At 35.7% G+C, this 23,842-nt stretch overlaps 1 protein-coding gene across 1 annotated transcript; it reads left to right on the forward strand.

Moving 5' to 3' along the window:
• Positions 1-218: 218 nt before the first annotated feature.
• LOC112507145 (putative UPF0481 protein At3g02645) lies at positions 219-4,546 on the forward strand. Its single transcript, XM_025111582.1, has 4 exons — positions 219-291; positions 370-427; positions 508-566; positions 3,070-4,546. Exons 1-4 carry the CDS (start codon positions 289-291, stop codon positions 4,483-4,485), a joined length of 1,536 nt encoding a protein of 511 aa, XP_024967350.1. The 5' UTR covers positions 219-288; the 3' UTR covers positions 4,486-4,546.
• The last annotated feature ends 19,296 nt before the right edge of the window (positions 4,547-23,842 follow it).

Here is a 23,842-nt window from a genome sequence, read left to right on the forward strand (position 1 = left end):
GAGACTACTACAAGAAAGTCTTTCAAATTGGATTAATTAGCTACAGGTATACAAATTTTGAGCAGAACATTTATAGGGACATTTATTCCCTCCACATGTAAGTTTTTTTCTTCTTGGTCTTGGTCTTGGTCAATCCCATTTCTTTATGAATTTTATTGCTCCAAAAAAATATTTCTATTTAAATTGGATTCTTATCATGAGTTGCTTCAATTACATCTACAACAGAAAATTATGAGCAGTTGTTGAAGCTTCATTTCATTCTCAATCTATAAGTTGATATTAGTTTGAATGGTATGTATATTAATAGTTGGTTATGAATCCATCAAAATCTCTCTGTTAGATGGATACTTATTAACAGTTTGCTTGCAGTTTTCTTTCTCTAAATCAATTCCCAAGCAAATTTGCCATGCATATACATTTTCAATTGGTAATAAATCCATCAAACTCTTGACAAAATCGTCTACTTAAATTGGATCTGATTATTGATAGCTAATATAATTGAAACAGACAGTTGTGATCAAAGTTCATTGGAATCTTCGTCGTCTCAAGTTGGTATCAATTTGAAGGTATGTGTTGGCTTTTTCCTCCATTTTCTTTCTCTACCAAGTCCCGACATCATTTTTAAGTTTATTTGCATATATACGATGTTAATAGTTTTAACGAAAAGCATAGTTTTACAAGCAAAATAACATGAACGTTTCATTTCTTGTAACCGTTTAGCTATTATGTGAAACTTTAATTAATTAATTAATTGTTAGTTTATCATATATTTTCACTTAAACAAGACCTAGTTTTTTAAATTAATGAAAGCCTATATATTAAAATATAATGTGAATGTTTCGGATATTCTTTTGAGCTTAATAACAATGTGTTCAAACTTATTTAAATATTTATCTTAAAAAAGCTAAAACAAAACCCTAAATTTATGCATTATATATAACTAGAAACGAAACAAACTCGCATAATTCAGCAGAATACATCTGATTTTAATGTTTCATTTATCTCTGTCGATTTTATATTATGGTTTTGTATAATTTTGAGAAAACGATCACGTTTTTATATTTAAATAAAATATGAATTTAAAGACCCCGTAAAGATTTTTTATCGATATCAGTATCAGACTAATAATTTAAAAGTTCTTTCTTTGTATATTAGTTCACTTTTTTATTATAATTTAATTTAGGTTAGTTAACGAAGTAATTTATTTTAGGTTTAATATTATAATTTTTTTATAAAGATAAACTTTAGTTCAATTTCTTTTATTATAATTTAAGTTTAACTTTGATAACGAATTAATTTATTTTAGTGTTATTAATGTAATCATTTTATAACGATAATAATTAAATATTTTGTTAGAATTCAATAATTATTCTAGTTATATTTTATAATCTTTATATTCAAAATGAGATGTTTATTGCATGTTTGATTACGTTTATTAGTCAGTTATATGAATTCAAATATATAACTTTTAAAAGTTGTACTCATATACCATATATTTGTAATCTTGGATTTTTAGTGATAGTATCATATAATAATTAGAAATTCAGTTAAAACTCAATAATTATGAACGATGAAAAAGAAAACGAACAAGAATCGGTAATGAAATGTTTCTTGTTAATGTGTCGGACTAATTATTGTTTACATATATTAAAAACACAAGATAACGCTTAAATAAATTCAGAATTTTTAAAAAATAAAAGTGTTAGAAATTATAAAAGTTTAATTGTAAACAGTTCAATTACGATAATGTTCTTAAGTCTTATTTTTAATGTCACTACAACAAAATTGAGTTTATAGGGCACCATCAATCTCTAAGCGTCTTAATAGACCGCTTTATAGGACATAATTTATAGGATCAAAATATAAAGCGYCCTATCTAAAGGTGTTGTAATAAGTTTATATGACGTTTTTGAGCGTCTTAACAAGTTTTTTAGGACATTTTTAATACAAAGTGTCGCAATTGGATACTTTTGAAAAAGTGTCCTATAAACTCAATTTTTTATAGGACATTTGTTTTATAGGACATTTTTTCTAATAGTGTCCTATAAAGTTGCTAATGAGATGCTTTATATTAAAAGTACCCTAAAAAACTTATTACGGCATCAAAAAACGTCATATAAACTTATTACAATGTCTTTAGATAGGACGCTTTATTTTTTTGGTCTTATAAACTAAGTCCTATAAAGAGGCCTATTAAAATGCTTAGAAATTGAGAGTGTCATATAAACCCGATTTTATTATAGTGGATCTTTATATACATTATTAATTTTTTCACTAGTTTAAATCTCATATGAATAACTTAATGTTTGTTTGGTCTTAAAATAATCTAAACAAGTCTAAGCTTATTTAAAAGATTCGGAATTCACAACTCCACTTTTATATTCTTGGTAAAAATCACTACTTGCAAGTTGCAAACATATTAATTGAATTCCCACCGGTTATTTTCCAAAGTATAAATTAAAATTCAATTAGAATTCACTACAATAAAATTGGGTTTATAGGACGTCTCCAATCTCTAAGCGTCCCAATAGACTGCTTTATAGGACTTAATTTATAAGACCGAAATAAAAAACGTCATATCTAAATGTGTTGTAATAAGTTTATATGACGCTTTTGGCACTCTTAACAAGTTTTTTAGAACATTTTAATACAAAGTGTCGCATTAGCAACTTTATAAGACACTTTTGATAAATTGTCCTATAAACTCAATTTTTTATAGGACATTTGTTTTTATAGGACAAATTTTCAAATAGTATCCTATAAAGTTGTTAATGGAATGTATTATACTAAAAGTGCTCTAAAAAACTTATTATGACGTCAAAAAACGTCATATAAACTTATTACAACGCCTTTCGATAGAACGCCTTATTTTTTGGTTCTATACACCAAGTCCTATAAAGAGGTCTATTAGGACGCTTAGAAATTGAGAGTGTCCTATAAACCCGATTTTGTTGTAGTGATTACCCCTTACTGTATTGAGTTCTTTCTCAGTATGTGTTGTATCTTTTTCATTACCCTTTCCTTAACCAAATCATGTTACCCTCTTACCCGTAAAACTTGGTATAACAGCGGAATTTGAGCTATATAACATATCCGATGGCAAATATGGATGTCGAGGTTGGAGACAGAACCGGACCTAGAAACAAAACGAAATGGTGGCACCCCAGCACACAACAAAACAATAGTAACATTCCGGACAACGTTCAAATTCTTCTTGATCGTAAAGAAATGGGACAGAATCTTTCTACTCAAGTTCCACCATCTATTTACAAGGTTCCTAGTAGTGTCCGAAATCCAGAGCCAGATTATTTCAAACCTCAGGTCGTCTCTATTGGACCTCTCCATAGAGAAGATAGAACATTGCAAGAATTCGAAGAGAAGAAAACGATTTATCTGCATCATCTATTACAACATTTAAATACYTCACCAMGGCATAYACTGGATACATGTTKGCAGTGGGTGAATGCTTCAATACCMAGAATCAGGGAATGTTATGGTGGGATGATCACCTACACAGACGTTGAACTTGCACAAATGATGGTAATGGATGCTTGTTTCATACTCAGTTTCCTTTTCCTATCGGACGAACGTCAGCGTTTCACTTCTAGAAATGCTATCCTCACACATTCTATTTTCAGTGACCTGGTGTTGTTAGAAAATCAGATCCCTTTCTTTGTTCTTCAAGGTATCTTCAACCACACGCTTTCGAATTTACAAACAGACTCGCTTACTTCTGGTGTCCTTCGGCATTTACAATTTCTTATCCCCTTCAAAGGAATCAATTATAATGATGTTACAAGTACAACCCAGCCTCATCATATTCTTGGGCTTCTGCAAAAATATTTCCATCCAAGAGATACTAATATCCTATCAACCCGTTCACCGCTAGAAATGCCCAACCGTCCAACATTAAAAATGCTTAACCACTCTGCTCTAGATCTGGACAAGGCCGGGGTGAAATTTAAGCCTAATAAAGATGCAAATTGGATATTGGCCATAAGTTTTAGCTCGTCTCGATTTGAATGTTTTAGGWRGTGTTGGGGAAACCGTACTCTTAGAATGCCCGCACTGTGTGTTGATGATAACACTGAGCTATTTTTGAGGAACATAATTGCATACGAACAGTGCACTCCGGAAGTTCCTGATTACGTTACATCATATGTTTCTGCCATAGATATGCTACTCGATACCAAGGAGGATCTTTCCAAGTTGGTAAAATCAAAAGTCCTTAGCAACAATTTAGGTTCAAACAAAGATGCTACCAAGATGCTTAACAGCATATCTAAACAATTTGTCTTCGAGGAGTTCTATTACATGGATCAGTGGGAAAGACTAAATCATTATTACGAAGGTTACTGGCCCAGAAATATTGCATGGTTGAAGCGTAAATATTTCAGTAGTCCATGGAATATCATTGCTCTACTAGCTGCTATCATCCTGTTCTCTCTTGCCATAGTTCAGGTCATCTTAAGAATAATTAAGTAGATTCTCATTGTTTCTTTTGTCTTCCTTCTTTCTACACTTTTTCGAATTATGTATTGTATGGTATTTTTTTTCCTTCTGAAATTTATATGATTTCATTATGAAATGTCACATTGTGTGGGGTAATTCTTTCACTACCAAAAAACCCACTTTTTCCGGCGGCCAAATCCGCCGGAAATCCGCTGGAAAAATGATTTTCCGGCGGATTTGGCCGCCGGAAAAAAGGGCGCCGGTGATTGTTTTTCCGGTGTCTTTTCCGGCGGATTTTTCCCATTTCCGGCGGATTACAGCCGCCGGAAAATCTTCGCCCGTTTTTTTTAAAATCTTGATTAACTTAAAAAGTAATTAATTTTAAAAAAAAAAAAAATCCGCCGGAAACATTTCTCGCCGGAAAAATAATATTTTAAAAAAGATTTAATTTTTTTTAAAAAAATAATATTTTAAGAAAGATTTAATTTTTTTAAAAAAATACCGGCGGATAAATCCACCGGAAAAATATATATATATATATATATATATTAAATATTTTCTTTAAAAAATAATATTTTAAAAAAGATTTAATTTTTTTAAAAAAAAATACGGCCAGATTTATTTTTTAAATTATTGATGTGTAGATGTGTAGGGAGAGAGAGCAAACAAACTTGGTTTTACACAAAGAGGGTGTAATGAAGAGTTATGTATTAAATTTCTAGTTTAGCCTACACAAATGACAAGATTTTAAAGATGGAAACAAAAAAGATGAACAAAATAAACCAATATCAAGAATCTTTTCTATTCATCATCAGCTACCACTTCAACCTCCTYTACTTTWTCACCATCATCATCATCATTTGATTCCCTTTCCTGTGAATCAACCAATGCATACCAYAATTGGTTATTGGTCATGTGATCATAACACATAGCAGAGATACAGAATCAAAAGGTACTTACAGCCTTTTCATTTTCAGCATCAATTTTTTTTAAAGGCATTTTCAGCATCAATTGGAGTCTGCAAAGCATTTAGATAATCTTCTTTAAGCTCAGCTACCCTTTCAGTGTAAGGCTTCTTTTCCTGATTTTCAAAAATGAACATTCCTTTAGGTAACACAAGATAAAAGACAAATGGGTTTAAGGTACAAAGATTACCATAAAAGAACCTCACAAGAAGCTATAACTGGTTTAATTTGCAGTCAAATGGGTTTAAGGTACAAAGATTACCACAGAAACTTTCTTGTTATCTGGATTTGCTGCCTTGAATGTTACCCTAAATTCCTCCCTACACCACAACAAGTAATCATTCCCATCAATCACATGTAAGTAGCATGAATAACCATAGTCATGATCTGAATAAAAAGGCATGGCATTACATGAAGAGAAAGAATGCAGTTGGTGGCTTTTTAGGTTTACTTGGGTCTTTCTGTTTCCTCACTTTCTTTGCAGATTGTTCTTTTCCTGTTGATGGCTTCTTCCTACACAAAAATTCATCTGTTACAAACAAAACACAAAGAAAAGCAGAAACCAAGATCGTATAATGGAAAAGTATAGATTAATTACTTCTCTGTAGCCTTTTTAACGACTGGATCATTAAGCGCTGCCATTTTTTGCTCGTTTGAGAGAAGTAGAAGCGGTATCTGCTTCCACCCTGTTTATGGCTCGAGTTGCGTTGACGGATTTGGAGGTAGCATCACCAGCGCGCCCCATTGATGAAAGGTGGAAGGAAATCTGTGTATGTTTGTGGAAAAGGAAGGAGGTCATGAAAAGTTGTGCAAGAGGGTTTAAGAAAAGGGAAAATAAATGAATTAAGCGCCAAAAATGGCGCCAATATTTCAAGGGTAAAAATTAGAGTCAAAATTGAAATTAACTTATACGGATTGCCAAGGTGGCAGAAACTCCGCCGTTAGATTTGCCAATTGCCATTGATTGCATATTTGCATTTTTAATTCAAGCTGTTGGATGAAAATAGATTATTTTTTAGTTAATCAATTAAATAAAATTGAAAAGTTAAATAAATTGAAAGTTGCCCGAAATGTATTTCATAGTTTGAAAGCGTTTATAAGTAGGGCTGTAAACGAACTGAACGAACACGAACGAACCGAACGAACACGAACGGTGGCTTGTTCATGTTCGTTCGTTTAACTTAACCGAACAAACGAACGAACACGAACGGTAAACGAACGAAAATATTTGTGTTCGTGTTCGTTCGTTTAGAAATCAGGTGTGTTCGTGTTTGTTTATATTCGTTCGTTAACATGCTAAACGAACGTAAACGAACGAACATAAATGAACGAGCTAAGCGAACGGGTTAAACGGACATAAATAAATATTATTTTAATTCAAAGTAAATAAATAAAAGATTATATATTAAATTTAATATATAAACGAACATAAACGAACGAATATAAACGAACAGTAAATGAACGAACGTTTACGAACATAAATGAACGAACGAAGCTCTTGTTCATGTTCGTTCATTTAACTAAACAAACAAAAAAAATTGTTCATGTTCGTTCATTTATTAAATAAACGAACTTCCCGCCAAACGGTTCACGAACGGTTCGTTGAACGTTCGGTTCGTTTACAGCCCTATTTATAAGTTAGTATTTGATATACAGACCGGATGGGATGGAACTATACAGGTGTTCTCGAATTCACCTTTTATCGGATAAGTGTTTGGCAAACGGTCTGTTAATGTCCAATACTGTCCGTTAAGGCCCAATACGGTTCATTAGAGCCCAATACGGTTTATTAGAGCCCAATACGGTTCATTAGAGCCCAATACGGTTCATTACAGCCCAATACGGTTCATTACGGTCCAATACGGTTCATTACGGCCCAATACGGTTCATTACAGCCCAATACGATCCGGCAAAGCCCAATACGGTAATACGGTTCATTAAGGCCCAATACGGTCCGTTAATGTCCAATACGGTCCGTTAAAGCCCAATACGGTTCATTAGAGCCCAATACAGTTCATTAAAGCCCAATACAGTTCAGTAAGCCCAATACGGTTCATTAGAGCCCAATACGGTCCGTTAAAGCCCAATACGGTCCGTTAAAGCCCAATACGGTCCGTTAAGGCCCAATACAGTCCGTTAAAGCAAATACGATCCATTAATGTCCAATACGATCCGTTAAAGCCTAATACGGTCCGTTAAAGCCCAATATGATCCATTAAAGCAAATACAATCCATTAAGGCCCAATACGGTCCATTAAAACAAATACGATCCATTAAGACCCAATACGGTCCGTTAATATCCAATACGGTCCGTTAAGGCCCAATACGGTTCATTAGAGCCCAATACGGTTCATTAGAGCCCAATACGGTTCATTAATGTCCAATACGGTCCGTTAAGGCCCAATACGGTTCATTAGAGCCCAATACGGTTCATTAGAGTCCAATACGATTCGTTACAGCCCAATACGGTTTCATTTTATATTTTTTAAATTTTTTTTTCCTAAAAATATTTCCGGCGGATTTATTTTTAAATTTTTTTTAAAATTTATTTTTCTAAAAGGTTTTTTTTTATTTTTTAAAAATTATTTTTCTAAAACTATTTCCGGCGGATTTTTTTTAAAAAAATTTTAAAAATTTATTTTTCTGAAAGGTTTTTTTTTATTTTTCAAAAATTATTTTTCTAAAACTATTTCCGGCGGATTTATTTTTTTAATTTTTTTTAATTTTTTAAATTTCCGGCGGATTTTGTCCGCCGGAAAAATTTAAAAGATTTAAAAAAAAAATTCTAAAAATTTTTCCAGCGGATTTATTTTTTTTGAATTTTTAAACATTTCCGGCGGATCTATCCGCCGGTAATCCGCCGGTAAAATCTTTTTCCATTTTTTTTCAAATATTAATTAATTTTTAAAGATTAATTAATCCTTAATTAATAAATCCGCCGGAAATCCGCCGGAAATATAACCGGTTTAAATTTTCCGGCGGATTTCCGGCGGAAGTCAACAAAAGTTGACTTTTTATAATCCGCCGGAAAATTTCCGGCGGAAATTGTCCGCCGGAAATTCCGCCGGAAATGCCCAGTTTTCTAGTCGTGTTTATCGTCTTTCTGCATTGCTTTTCTATAGGTCAATTAGCAATTCTCTATCGTTGTTCTTGCACTGCTTCTCTGTATATCGTATAAAAATTGATGGAAAAGAACTTGTCTATTACAAAATTGCTAACAAGTATTTATACTTACAAATAAATGAAATCAAATATTCTAGATGATCATAAAAGTAATTACAATAATCAAATCAAGATATATTGAGGCATAGATTCAAGGGAGGCATTGATCAAGAGATGTGATATGGAAGTATAGATCAAGGGATGTGATATGGCGTATCACAATATTTATCATCCCCCTGCAAGATGGATAGTCGAAGATAAAGGCCAATCTTGGATACGAAAGTCTGAAAAGCAGTGCGAGGAAGTGGTTTAGTAAGTACATCAGCAAGTTGATCTTTACTTGAAATGTGGGACACCCGGAGAGTCCCATTTTGAACACTTTCACGAATAAAGTAGTAGTCTAAGTTTAGGTGCTTCATTTTTGAATGAAATTTTGGATTAGGCGTGACAAATGAGGCACCTGTGTTATCACAACAAATGGATGGTTGAACTATGGATCGGTAGCCGAGTTCCGTGAGCAAATTAAAAACCCAAAGAACTTCAGTTGTGGTTGATACAATAGAGTGATACTCTGCTTCAGTAGATGAGCAAGCAACGATACATTCCTTTATGGAGCTCCATGAGACTGTATTGCGGCCAAGGTAGACAACATATTGGGTAGTCGAAATGTAATTATTCTTGTCTCTTGCCCAATCAACATCAGAAAAGGCATGTATTCATGAAGGTGTATCATTGTGAATCAGGATTCCTTTGTTGATTGTACCTACTAGATATCATAGGATACATTTAAGAGCCTCCATATGTTCATCAGTGGGACAATCTATGTATTGTGACAACCTATTAACACTAAAAGCAACATCAGGACAAGTTAGTGATTAATATTGAAGGATTCCAACAAGGAAATGACATTCAGTTTGGTTGGGAAGAGGTGACCCAGAGTTAGGAGAAAGGGGTGGAGATGTGATCATAGGGATCGACATTGGTTTGGCTTCTTCCATGTGAGCCTTTTTTAGAATATCAAGAGTGTATTTTTGTTGTCGAAGGAAGAGACCATGAGTGTGAGGAATGACTTCAACACCTAGAAAGTAAGAGAGGTTTCCAAGGTATTTAAGAGAGAATTAAGCAAAGAGTTGAGATATAAAAGTGTCAATAAGGTTTTTTTTGTTCCAACGCGGTGACAATGATATCATCAACATAGACAAGGAGATAGATGACATGATTATTGTGGTGAAGAATGAAAAGAGAAGAATCAGAGACAACATTGATAAAACTAAGAGTGAGTAGATGCTTTTGAGTGCAGTGTACCAAGCCCGAGGTGCTTGTTTTAATCCACAGAGAACTTTATAGATCTTGCAAACTTGATTAGGGCAGATTTTTGTTGGAATATTTCCAATAATTCTGGCCTTAGGACCAATTCTGTAACTATATTTTAATTGTTGCTATATTTATATTTTATAACAGCAACTATGCCAACATGACATAAATGCCNACCCTAGTTCTTGGAACGACGATCGGTTAAGGACCAATGACCCATAAATATCTAAGACGGTGGTTTTTGGTGGTGGGTTGGTGGCATGTGGTGTTAATTAATTCTAACATATAATAACAAACAATCTCATGAACACCCATCAATTTGAAGATTAACACAGTCAATTTAAGTGAGAAGAACTTACTTGGAAAACGAGATTTCATTGGTAAGTTTGATGTAGAAGAAGAAGCCATTGATTCCGTTATGATGTCATGATCGATGGAAGATCGTACGCCTGAATCATTGGTGTTCTTGATCCTCTGTTCCCTTACGATGAGAGGGAGAGAGTTTTTGCGTGCAGGCGTTCGTATTTTTTACATCTAAAGGAAATCATAATTTTAACCCATATATATAATTCAGTTACTTCCATCAAGTAGCAGTTATGAAACTATGGGTGGCATTTATGTCATGTTGGCATAGTTGCTGTTATAAAATATAAATATAGCAACAATTAAAATATAGTTACAGAATTGGTCCTAAGGCCAGAATTATTGGAAATATTCCAACATTCTCCCACTTGGWCGAGTGACCATTTCTGATGAGTATTCATAAATTTGGCCAAGGTAATACCCATCATGTTTTATATTAAAACCAAAACAAAAAGATACAGTCATTCATGTCGTTATCAACATGAGACCCCCATCAATTATAYTAAAGCCTTAACATAAAACATTAAGAAAATTTAAGCCAATATGACAGAAAATATGCAACATTAAATTTTTATAAAWTTGTCTATAGATTAATAAGTGCATGCATACATTAGTATAGACAAGATAACAAAGATATTCTAGGAAATTTACAATTACTTTTCCATAAGAGTAATATGCTATCATATAAGGTCTCTAGTAAAACCCATCTTTGCCACGAGCTCTTGGTAAACTTTGGGTGGTAGACCTTTCGTCATTGGATCCGCAAGCATATCATGAGTACTAATATACTCAATACAAAGATTATTTTCCTCTACTCGTTCACGTACRAACAAAAACTTTGTATCAAGATATAATCCCGCTCCACTCGAACTATTGTTGTTCGAAAAACTAACGGCAGCAGAATTGTCACAATAAATCTTCAATGGTCTTGATATGGAGTTTACGACTTTGAGTCCACCAATAAGATTTCTCAACAACATTCCATGGYAAGTTGCATTATAAACTGCAACATATTCCGCCATCATTGTCGAGGTCGTCGTTAGTTGTTGCTWATGACTCCTCCACGAGATAGGCCCACCTGCTAGCATAAATATGTACCCCGAAGTCGATTTTTTATCGTCTTTGCATTTTGCAAAGTCGGAATCGGAATAGCCAATCACTTCTAAGTTATTAGTTTTTCTATATGTTAGTTTGTAGTCTTTTGTCCCTTGTAGATACCGCAATACTTTCTTTGCTGCTTTCCAATGATCTAAGCCAGGATTAGATTGATATCGGCCTAGCATTCCAGCAATATAAGCAATATCCGGACGAGTACAAACCTGAGCATACATTAKGCTTCCCACTACAGAAGCATAAGGTATCAATCTCATTCGTTCCTTTTCTACCTCCGTTTTAGGGCATTGAAAAGAACCAAAAATGTCTCCTTTAACTACGGGAGCAATGAAGGGGGAGCATTGTTGCATGTTATACCGTGCAAGAACACGTTCAATGTAAGCCTTTTGAGATAAACCTAACGTCCCATTGGCCCGATCTCGGTGTATTTCGATGCCGATCACATAAGAGGCTTMGCCGAGATCTTTCATGTCAAAATGGCGCGAAAGTAACCGCTTTGACTCATACAACAAATTCAGGTTATTACTTGCCAAAAGAATGTCATCAACATATAAGACAAGTATGGMAAARTTGCTCCCACTCATTTTAAGGTAGGTACACTGATCCACTTGATTTTTATTGAAGCCGTTCTTTTTCATGACTTCATCAAATTTTAAGTACCACTGTCGTGATGCTTGTTTTAACCCGTATATGGATTTCTTTAGTTTACATACTAGGTGTTCTTGACCCTTAGGCTTAAAACCTTCGGGTTGTGTCATGAACACATCTTCATGCAAATCACCGTTAAGGAAAGCTGTTTTAACGTCCATTTGATGTAGTTCCAAATCAAAATGAGCTACTAGGGCCATAACGATCCTTAGGGAATCCTTCCGTGAAACAGGAGAGAAAGTTTCCTGATAATCGACTCCCTCCCTTTGGGTGTAGCCTTTAGCAACCAAACGTGCTTTATATCGTTCGACGTTTCCATTTGGGTCTAATTTGGTTTTAWAGACCCACTTGCATCCTACAGGTTTTATACCCATAGGTAGTTCAACAAGTTCCCAAACGTCATTCTTRCTCATGGAATCGAGCTCRTCAATCATAGCCTTGTTCCAKTGAGAGGATTGGTMACTATTAATGGCCTCGTTATAAGAAGTTGGATCGTTATACTTTCCCATATCTAAATCAACTTCATTAAGGTAGGTTATGTAATCATCAAAGTTAGTAGGTCTTCTAGACCTTGATGACCTCCTTAATGAAATTTCGGGTTCTTGGGGCTCAATGGTAACTTCAGGGATTTGTTCCTCTAAGTTTGATGTACCATCATTTAATGGCATATTTGGAGTAACATTATCTTCACAAGAGACACTAGGTGGGGCAATGTCATTTACAAGAGGCACAGGGTGAAGAGGTAAGAGGGTCATTGGCCCCTTCTCTTGAACTTCTTGTAAATTAATGTCATGATGTGCGTTGCTCCCACTAACATTAGAGTTCTCTAGGAATTCGGCATGGCGAGTTTCAACTATGCGAGTGGAATGAGAAGGGCAATAGAATCTAAATCCCTTTGATCGTTCTGGATATCCTGTAAAGAAACAACTTACGGTTTTCATGTCAAGTTTTCTTTSTTGTGGATTATAGAGCTTAGCTTGGGCAGGGCAACCCCATACKTTCATATATCTCAAGCTTGGTTTCCTTCCTGTCCAAATTTCATAAGGTGTCTTGGGAACGGATTTAGAAGGAACMCTATTGAGTATATGGACAGCCGTCTTTAATGCCTCGGTCCATAAGAATTGGGGTAAGTCGGTATTTGCTAACATACTTCTTACCATATCCATAAGAGTCCTATTTCTTCTCTCAGCAACACCGTTCTGCTGAGGAGTACCCGGYATGGTAAATTGGTTCACGATCCCGTGTTCCTTGCAAAATTCAAAGAAAGGACCGGGAGCCTGACCAACATCAGTATGTCTACCATAATACTCACCCCCTCTATTTGATCTCACTACTTTTATTTTACGGTCGAGTTGATTTTCGACCTCRACCTTAAAGGCTTTAAACATGTCAAGTGATTCARAWTTTTCATTTATTAAATACAAATACATATAACGTGAATGATCATCTATAAAGGTGATAAACGATTTATGTCCAGATATTCCGGCGGGAAAAGGTCCACAGATGTCGGTGTGTATGATTTCTAACAAACTAGAACTTCTTGTGGCACCTTTTTTATTTCCTTTTGTCATTTTTCCTTTAAGGCATTTAACACAAGTCTCAAAATCATTGAAATCAAGAGTTGGTAATACATCATCTTTCACGAGTCTTAACATTCGATCTCGTGAGATGTGGCCTAGACGTTGATGCCACAACATTGATGAAGTTTCCAAGTCTTGTTTTCTTTTATTTATGTTTTCGTTCACATTATATGTCAACAAAGATTTTGAGAATTGGTCATCCAAGCGTAATTTATAGATCTCCTTCTAGGTAACCACGACCAATGATGTTAGAATTTAAGCTAATAGTGACTTCACCATTACCAAATGATACATAATATCCATCAATGTCTAATTTACATMCAGACACTAAATTCCGAGTCATTCTCGGTACATAAAGAGTATCATTTAAATTAATACAATGGGCACTTTGCATTACTAATTGCAAAGTACCTATAGCTTCAACATTTAGATCGTCACCGCTTCCAACTTTAATGATCCTTTGGTTTCTTTCCAGCTTCCGGATTATATGGAATCCCTGTAAGGAGTTTGCAACATGAACCATGGAACCGGAATCAACCCACCATGTGTTTTTAGGAACATTAATATTAAAAGACTCGTAAATCATAAATAGATGATTACCCTTTTTCGCTAACCAGTCCTTGAATTTCGGGCAGTCTCGCTGGCCATGTCCTTTCTTGTGGCAGAATTTACAACGAAACAAACCCTTAGGAGCAATTGAGCTTGAGGCTGCATTTGCATTTCTTTTCTGGACCTTTGAGCTTTCTCCAGTGTTAAAGTTTCCCTTCCTCTTTCCAGTGTTTGTGGTTGTGATATGAGCAACATCGGGCTTTTCTATCTTTAGGCGTTCCTCCTCTTGTACGCACATGGCAATGAGTTCACTCATTTGCCATTTGTCCTTTTGAGTATTATAGTTTATTTTGAAAGGACCAAATTGTGCTGGTAGAGAGGTCATTATGAAATGCACCAAAAAGCCCTCACTAATTTCCATGTCCATTCCCTTAAGCTTATGGGCCATGTCACTCATCATCATAATGTGCTCACGCACACCACTTACACCATCGTACTTTGTAGTCAACATCTTTAAGATCAAAGTACTTGCGTGTGCCTTGGAGGTGCCCTTAAATTGCTCCTCAACGGAGTCCATGTAAGTTTTTGCGTTTTCCGAGTCAGGAATGGCTCCGCGAATGGCAACCAAGATGGAATTCTTTATAACCATGAGAGACATTCTGTTCGATCTCTCCCACTGTTCATATAGTCGTTTTTGTTCTAGAGAACTTTGGTCAGTGGGAGAAGCAGGGGGATCATGTCTCAAAGCATAGTCTAAATCCATCATTCCAAGTGTTAGTTTTACGGCATCTCGCCATGATGCGAAGTTAGTGCCAGTCAAAGGTTCAATCCCATAGTTAGGACTTAAAGTGGTAGCTGGATTGATACATTTAAAATATGCAAATATATAAAAATATAAGTGAAGTGAAGCACATAGGGTAATCACATAAAGCAAGCAAAATTAGCACAATATTGTAAATAAAGTCTATTATAACACCAAAATAATAGACTAAACTAAGGTTCTACTTGAATGTTGGCTTCGCGTTGGCTATGACTAACATTCAAGCGTTTCGAACATACATAAACACAAAATACATCACATAAATATTACACATCACCTTTGGGCAGAAATGTAATACACGTACTTGTCATGCTTATTATTTGTTTATTCAAATTATCAATCAACTCGCCGTTGGGTTTGTTGAATGACAACATGAACAATTTCTTTTTATGACATTTTAGACTTCTATCTTGATTTAAACAACCATTCGTTGGGCCGGTTATCTAAATTAATATAAAAGTTGTCATTTATTAAGTTAATCATATTTTGGTTTTAGTATGAAATTGTCATCCACTGTTATTGTTTGACATAAACCAAAACAGTAATTGAAATAGAAGAAAGAAAGGAAAACTTATATATGATGGATGGCTTATCAATTTGTGAGAAAGAATAAAGAATTATTCCATTAACCACCAAATTGGAAACAAACAGTGGATGCGATTTATCAATTCGTGAAGGGGAAGAAAAAAAAAAGAAAAGAAAAGGAACTATGTATATATTGTGATTCGATGATACTATTTGGTTCAAGTAATTAAAACCCTTTCAAATTAAAAAAAAAAAATTAGGGTTCATAATCTTTAAAATTCCATATGTCTGTATAAAATTTCTTTAGAAAATCATATTAGGGTTCATAAGATTTGGGCAAAATCACATATCAAACCATAGCTCTGATACCACATGTTAATTAATTCTAACATATAATAACAAACAATCTCATGAACACCCATCAATTTGAAGATTAACACAGTCAATTTAAGTGAGAAGAACTTACTTGGAAAACGAGATTTCATTGGTAAGTTTGATGTAGAAGAAGAAGCCATTGATTCCGTTATGATGTCATGATCGATGGAAGATCGTACGCCTGAATCATTGGTGTTCTTGATCCTCTGTTCCCTTACGATGAGAGGGAGAGAGTTTTTGCGTGCAGGCGTTCGTATTTTTTACATCTAAAGGAAATCATAATTTTAACCCATATATATAATTCAGTTACTTCCATCAAGTAGCAGTTATGAAACTATGGGTGGCATTTATGTCATGTTGGCATAGTTGCTGTTATAAAATATAAATATAGCAACAATTAAAATATAGTTACAGAATTGGTCCTAAGGCCAGAATTATTGGAAATATTCCAACATGTGGTGGTATTGGGAGTGGTTGTGAGGGGCCAATTGGAATAAAAAGCTATCATGTCAGTCGACGAAGTCAGAAAATTTGGATGTTTGGGATACATATGGATTTGTAGAGATGTTCATATGGGCCCCAAGCTCAGAAGGATAGGCTACGATATTTCGGTCTAGACCGGTTATGGACNATTTTAATTGTTGCTATATTTATATTTTATAACAGCAACTATGCCAACATGACATAAATGCCACCCATAGTTTCATAACTGCTACTTGATGGAAGTAACTGAATTATATATATATATATATATATGGGTTAAAATTATGATTTCCTTTAGATGTAAAAAATACGAACGCCTGTACGCAAAAACTCTCTCTCTCTCATTGTAAGGGAACAGAGGATCAAAAACACCAATGATTCTGGCGTACGATCTTCCATCGATCATGACATCATAACGGAATCAATGGCTTCTTCTTCTACATCAAACTTACCAATGAAATCTCGTTTTCCAAGTAAGTTCTTCTCACTTAAATTGACTGTGTTAATCTTCAAATTGATGGGTGTTCATGAGATTGTTTGTTATTATATGTTAGAATTAATTAACAATTTTGTCAATGAATCCAAGAGGTTGGGTCATGTACACCTCCTCCATAATTGTACCTTGGAAAAATGAGTTATTGACGTCAAGTTGGCAGAGAGACCAACCAAAAGTGACAGCTAAAAGGAGAATGATTCTGATGGTGGAAGGTTTGATAACGACGCTAAAGGTTTCATTATAATCTAGACCGGGATGTTGATGAAAACCTTTAGACACTAGATGGGCTTTATAGCATTCTATCGTGCCATCGGGGTTATATTTAGTGTGAAATACTCATTTACGAACAACAGGATTTGAGAGGGAGATGGGGGAACAAGATCCCAAGAATGATTGTGAATAAGTGTATCATACTCGACTTACATTGCTTTTTGCCAATAAACAGATTTAAGAGCTTATGAGATTGTAGTAGGTTCATTGGAGGCACTATCAAGATGGATGGAGAGGTTGTATTTACAGTTTTGTTTTCAAATATTGTTTTGGAGACAAGTGACTATTTGGCAAGATGGTTAGGGACGTGGAGTGGTATTAGAAGGAGCAGGATGAAGAGGTAGAGGGGAGGAGGAAGGGGTAGGGTTGAGGTTGACTTTGAGATAATAGTTGGATCCTGTGAAGTAAGAGAAACGGCAGGGTGAGGCATAATACACCATGTATCAATGTTAGGAGGTGTATGGATAGAAGTTAAATTGCTAAAAGGAAATGTTTATTCAACAAACTTAACATGACATGAAACATATATTTTACGAATTTTGAGATCAAGACGGTAGTAGGCACTTTGGGTAGAAGAATACCCAACAAAGACATATGGTGTTGAGCGTTGATCGAGTGTGTGTGAAGTATGTGGTCGTAACCATGGGTAACATAGGCTACCAAAGTTACGTAATTTCAAGTAGTTTGGAGTAAAGCCAAAAATTTATGAAAAGGGAGATTGGTGCGCAAGAGTTAGAGTAGACAATCTATTAATAAGGTAAACGACAGTTTAGAATGCCAAAGACCAATATTTGAGGGTCATGGAGGCATGATGAAAAAGAGATTGCCCTGTTTTGACAATATGTCTATGTCGACGCTCCGGATAACCATTATGTTGAGGTTTGTGGGGAGAGGGTGTGAGGTAAGTGATGCCATGTATAGCAAGAAAAAGGTTAAGTTTTCTCCCTCATTATCTAAGTAGAGAGTGATGATAGAACGATTGAAATATTCTTCAACCAGTGCCTTAAAACATATGAAAACATCTTTTGTGTTAGATTTGTGTTTAAAGGAATAAAGCCATATATACTTAGAATAGTGATAAAAAAAAGATGATGTGATAATTGTGACCATTATAGGAGTTGATAGGAGGAATCCATACATCACTGTAAATAACATTCAATGGCCCATTAGAGCTAATGGTAGATTGAGAGAATGGAAGTTCATGACTTCTATTGCAATCTCATGCATTGCAATTTGAAGGAGAACTTGGAATAGAAAGGTTAAATATATAACTAATTTTCTTGAGAAGAAAGAAGGACGGGTGTCCTAATCTGTGATGCCAGTCTAAGCTTGTAGATAGAGAGGTGGAGTTGATGGTTGGGCGAATGGGATGCCATTCATATATTCTAGATTTAGTTGGACCCTGAAGTAGTGTAGCTCTTTTTTGTATGTCCTTCACAAGAAACAAGTTAATTAAGAACGTGATGGAAGCATTATTATCATGACAAAATTGTGAGATGGAGATTAAGTTTCTAGGCACGAAAGGAACATCAACAACATGAAGAATGAGCGGATGTGAGAAGAGATGTGAAACCAATGTTTGATATTGGAAGTCCGGAGCTATAACCAATGACTAGTTCGTCACTGCCAACAAAAGGAGCATGTAGGGAAAGCGTCTCTAGATTGTTGGTAACGTGGTGAGAGGCACCGCAATCAAGTAACCACCCAAAAGTCAAAAATGGGCCACTCACAGTATAGGCTTTGGGGTTATGAAAAGGTAGTTGATATCCTACACATGTTTATGAGAGGATGAAGCAGGTGGTACAACTTGAGGAATTGTTTGGTGAAAAATGGAGCATTGGGTTACATAATGTCCTTTCTCTTTACTCCATTGACAACGGCGTTGGTAGGAGCAGGGTTTCCTTGTTGAAGAGTGGGGAGACCAAAGTGATTGGTTGTTGGGTTCGATAGTATTAGGGATGAAGGATTGATCATTGAAGGCCATTAAGCTAAGATGAAGAAGCTTTGTGTGATAGGAAGAACAAGATTAGGAGAATTGATTGATTAGAGCTCTGATACTATATAAAAATTGATAGAAAAGAACTTGTCTATTACAACATTGCTAACAAGTATTTATACTTATAAAGAAATGAAAACAAATGTACTAGATTATCACAAAAGTAATTACAAGAATCAAATCAAGAGATATTAAGGTATAGATTGAGGGATGAGATATGGAAATATAGATCGAGGGATGTGATATGGTGTATCACCATCTTCAATCTTGATTTATCATGTCGATTAGCAATTTGACCTTCTCCTTTGATATTTATATTTCTACCGTTGAGACATGCCATGATTTTAGGTCTCCAATTATTCATTTATATAGTATAAATTAATGAGCAATTTGGGCCAAAGTTTGAAATAGAGTATCATAACCAGTTTTGGACTTTCATAAGATTGACCCCAATTATAATTAATTTAAGGTTTACATATATTTATAAATGCTTCCATAATGAAGTGGCCACAACTCTACCTCCCCAGTACAAATGTTTCAACCAATTCCGAAACCGAATATGATTGGGGGCACATCAAAAAGTTTCGAAACCGAATAGCTTATAGATTTGAACCAAGACGACGTCATATTATTTTATTTTTGGTTTAAACTGTTCGATTAACCAAATAAATATAAATTATTCGATTGGTACGATTTTCTGTTAGTTCTATTATTTCGGTTTAGCCGAACAGATTATACTTCTATTTTATATATTTTACTATTTCGGTTAAACTAAAACAAACGAATGATTGCACATTAATACAAAATTTGACTTATTAATAAAGGACCAAATGGCTGAAGAAATAGACATTAAACTAGTTTGTAATAAAAATGTTGGCACTTCGAATTATACCAATTGCTAAAAAAGCTTAATGAAAGATAAATCAAAATACCAATTGCTAAAAAAAATACATAACAATAGGCCAAAAATTAGATTTAGTTAAAAGAAATCATATAACAAAGGGCCAAAAATTCATAAAATATAAGAAACAGATCAATATTAAGCCGAAATTAAATAACAAACTCAAATAACAATTAAAAGATAAAAAATTAATAATTAACAAATTACGACACAAAAGAAATGAGATGATCTCAGTTATAAGAAATTTCAAGTATCTTGTGAATTTGAGCAAAATGTTTAAGATATGTAAGCCAATTATTTCAACAACCTCCTTCATCCCATAAATCGCTCATTCTCTCTAATCCATGAATAAACTATTAACACCATCTCCAATCCAACTATCACTCTGCATTTTTGGTATATATTGTAATTAGTTTTTTATATTACTTTTGGTGTTATCTTTTCCTTGTTTAGTGGTAGTGGTTAACCTCTAAATTCCTTGTATTTTTGTATCATTGTAAATCAATCGGGAAATTACGTTCTCCTTTATGGTATCAGAGCAACACTAACCAAAATCCTAATACCTTGGAATCAGCGGCCATGGCGCAAGTACAACAACCACCGTCGAAGAACACCATGACCGACAACGAAACCTCTTCTCAAATCGAAACCAAGTTACACCCAGTGTACACGGTTTCCAATATCCAACATAAGGTATGTGTCCTTGACGGCTCCAAGGTTACCAACTCCGTATGGTTAAATTTTTTCAGCTACATGCCCATAGGTAGAAAGTAGTACACCACATTGACGAAACACCACCACCGCCCAATGTAGATCAGACGTATGCACACTGGGTAGAAAGTGATGCATACGTCCTTCAATGGATATATGGAACAATTTCTGATGATCTCTTTGCTCGTATCTTGAAAATGAATGGACGGCCTATGAGGCTAGGACACGAGTCAAAAACATCTTTCACAACAACAAAGGCGCCCAAGCAAGAGTTCAACGACCTCAAACTCGACTCGATGTCGTCGCATCAAGCCTATAGCCAGCGCCTGTGGGAACTTGCAAGTTAACTAAAAGGTGTGGATGCAAGTGCCAACGAACATCTCCTAGTTCTTCAACTCGTTTATGGCCTACCGGCCGAATACGAAACAATGGTTTTCTATATCCATCAAACACTTTCCTCGTTCGAGACTCCCCAAAGCATGATTTAACTTCAACAACAATGGATGTCCGGTCATGAAGAACCCTGACTTCCTCAATTGTGCTTGTCACTCCCTGCCAACCTAACACTACCGGCTGGAACGACTCCACAACATATCCTAGTTGTCACCCACAACAATGCCGCCAATGCATGCCCCACCATGGGAAGTCTTCACGCTGACCACCACCTCGTCACCGACCTCCATCTTGTAACCAACCACCTGCCAGAAACTGTATCTTGCATCCTTATCTTCAAGGTCAGATTAGATCTTCTCGGGTGCACCATGGCCTCAACAGTGAAAACCCCACCATGCCCATACCCGTTGGAACCAGGATGGACCTTGCCTTGGCCTCAACAAGCACCGTCCGGCCAACACAACATGCCCAGTGACTGACCCAATACTAGCAGCTGCTTCGAGAGGCCCACATTGCAGATGTTGATCCTCTTCATACCACTAACCTCGGGCAAGATTTTCAGGCGATATCTCTCGAGCCTCCCTCTGACCCGATTGTTACATGGATACGGGAGCCACCCCTCGCTTGACTTCTAACATAGGTAAAGTTCCTAACTTTATAAATTCTAGTAATGTTCCTTCCATATTTGTTGGGAACAACACTAGTATTCCAGTATGTGTTTGGGGAAAATATCATGTTCCGGTACCTACTCATACCCTTCATCTCATTAATGTTCTTTACACACCAAACATCATTAAAATCTTATTTTTGTCCATCAGTTTACTAGACAAAATAACATTATTGTCAAATTTGACCTTCTTGGTTTTTCTATAAAGGATATCAAGATTGGGAAGGTTCTCCTGCGAACCAATAATTCCAGTGATCCGTTATCCACCATCATTCAACCGTCATAAGTTTTCACAACCTTCACTCATGATGTTTGACAGAATTGTTTGGGTCATCCTGACAGCTCTATCCTTTCCGTTTTACGTACTAATATTGATTCATGTAATAAAAAGCCTAACTCTCATTTATATAATTCGTGTCAAGTTAGTAAAGAGAAAATTCTTCCATTCTTTTACTCAATTCCAATACAATTGCACCATTTGATGCTATACACAGCGATTTGTGGACCTCTCCAGTTTTAAGCAAAAATAATTACAAATACTATCTTTTGCTCATTGCAACTTCACACTATTTGTGTGAGTTTATGCTTTAAAGCCTAAAACCGAAGTCTTTGACAAATTGAAACAATTCTATACATACATTTTTACACAATTCGGGCATGCCATCAAATCCTTACAAAGTGAACGCGGACACGAATTTGACAATAGCTATTTTCATCAATTTGCACGTTCCCATGGCTTCACGTTCACTTCTCGTGCCCCCAAACATCCTCATAAAATGGCAAAGCCGACTACATGATTTTTTTGGCTAAATGAAATAGTCTTCGTTCTTCTATACCACGCATCCCTCCTACCACCATTTTGGGTTGAAGCCCTTCACACCGATACCTACCTCCACAATATTCTTCCAATAGAACTCTTTAACCACTATTTTCTATACTTCGCGGTCCTCCAGGAACCCTCATACGACCACCTTTGTGTATTTGGATGTCTTTTCTACCCCAACCTTTCCAGAGAACGCCTTCACAAACTCGCCACACACTCTACTCCTTGTGTGTTTCTCGACTACCTATCCCAATATCGGGGTTACCGTTGTCTTGATGTCTAAAGTGAAAGGGGATTCTATCCCGCCGTGTCACTTTTGATGAAATTGTCTTTCCTTTCACCATCATGTCCCCTCCTCCTTCCTCGACCTAATCCTTCCTCGACCCATCATTCACACCTTTCCCACCCCAATTTCACGAGAACATATCCACCACAACACCTCCACCACCCCGCGACAACACCCACACCTCTTCCATAAACAACTAGCCATCGTCAACCCCCTACAAACACATCACAACTAATCCCACTTATACAACCCACACCCCACCCAACTCCCTACGCCCTCACTACCCCCTCCCCACCCCCACACCGTTGGTCACAGTTTCCACGCATCCTCACCTAATTCACCCATGTCGACGTCCAACCTACCAACCAAGCTACCCATACTACACACGCCCACACATCCAATGACCACCAAACACACTATGGCCGATCTTTTTACACGGTTTTGAAAACGTGTAAAAATTTCTCTTTAACTTTTATTCTAACACGATTTTTCATCTTAGCTAAGATATTTTATTTTATACATGAACCGATATGCACAATGACATTAGATACCAATGGTTGTTCAGTTTGTAAGTGATGATCGAAGCCCTGAATGTGTGTTGTAATCCTAAAGGCTCAACGACATGTGATGAATGCATCAAACAAGAGATTCGACCATAGAAACATAAAGCATTCACAAATTTCAAAATATTGACCATTATTACCTAGAAAAAGGAATATCTAGAAGGTCTAAAAACGCAGTCCATTGATGATATCCATGATCTTAGGTATACACACACAACCCAAAACAAAAGACTATCAATCTAATCCAACCCAGAAAAAAAAATATGAACTTAAAGTCAATGTAGGGAAGACTTAGGTTCATGACAAGAAGATACCTGCAAACAGGACAGAGACCCGATGGAACGTCACGATAAAGGCTCGAAGCAACCTTCCGAGTAGTCTAATGCG

The sequence above is a fragment of the Cynara cardunculus genome (assembly GCF_001531365.2).
Source record: "Cynara cardunculus var. scolymus isolate 2C chromosome LG 2, CcrdV1, whole genome shotgun sequence".
Taxonomy (NCBI): domain Eukaryota; kingdom Viridiplantae; phylum Streptophyta; class Magnoliopsida; order Asterales; family Asteraceae; genus Cynara; species Cynara cardunculus.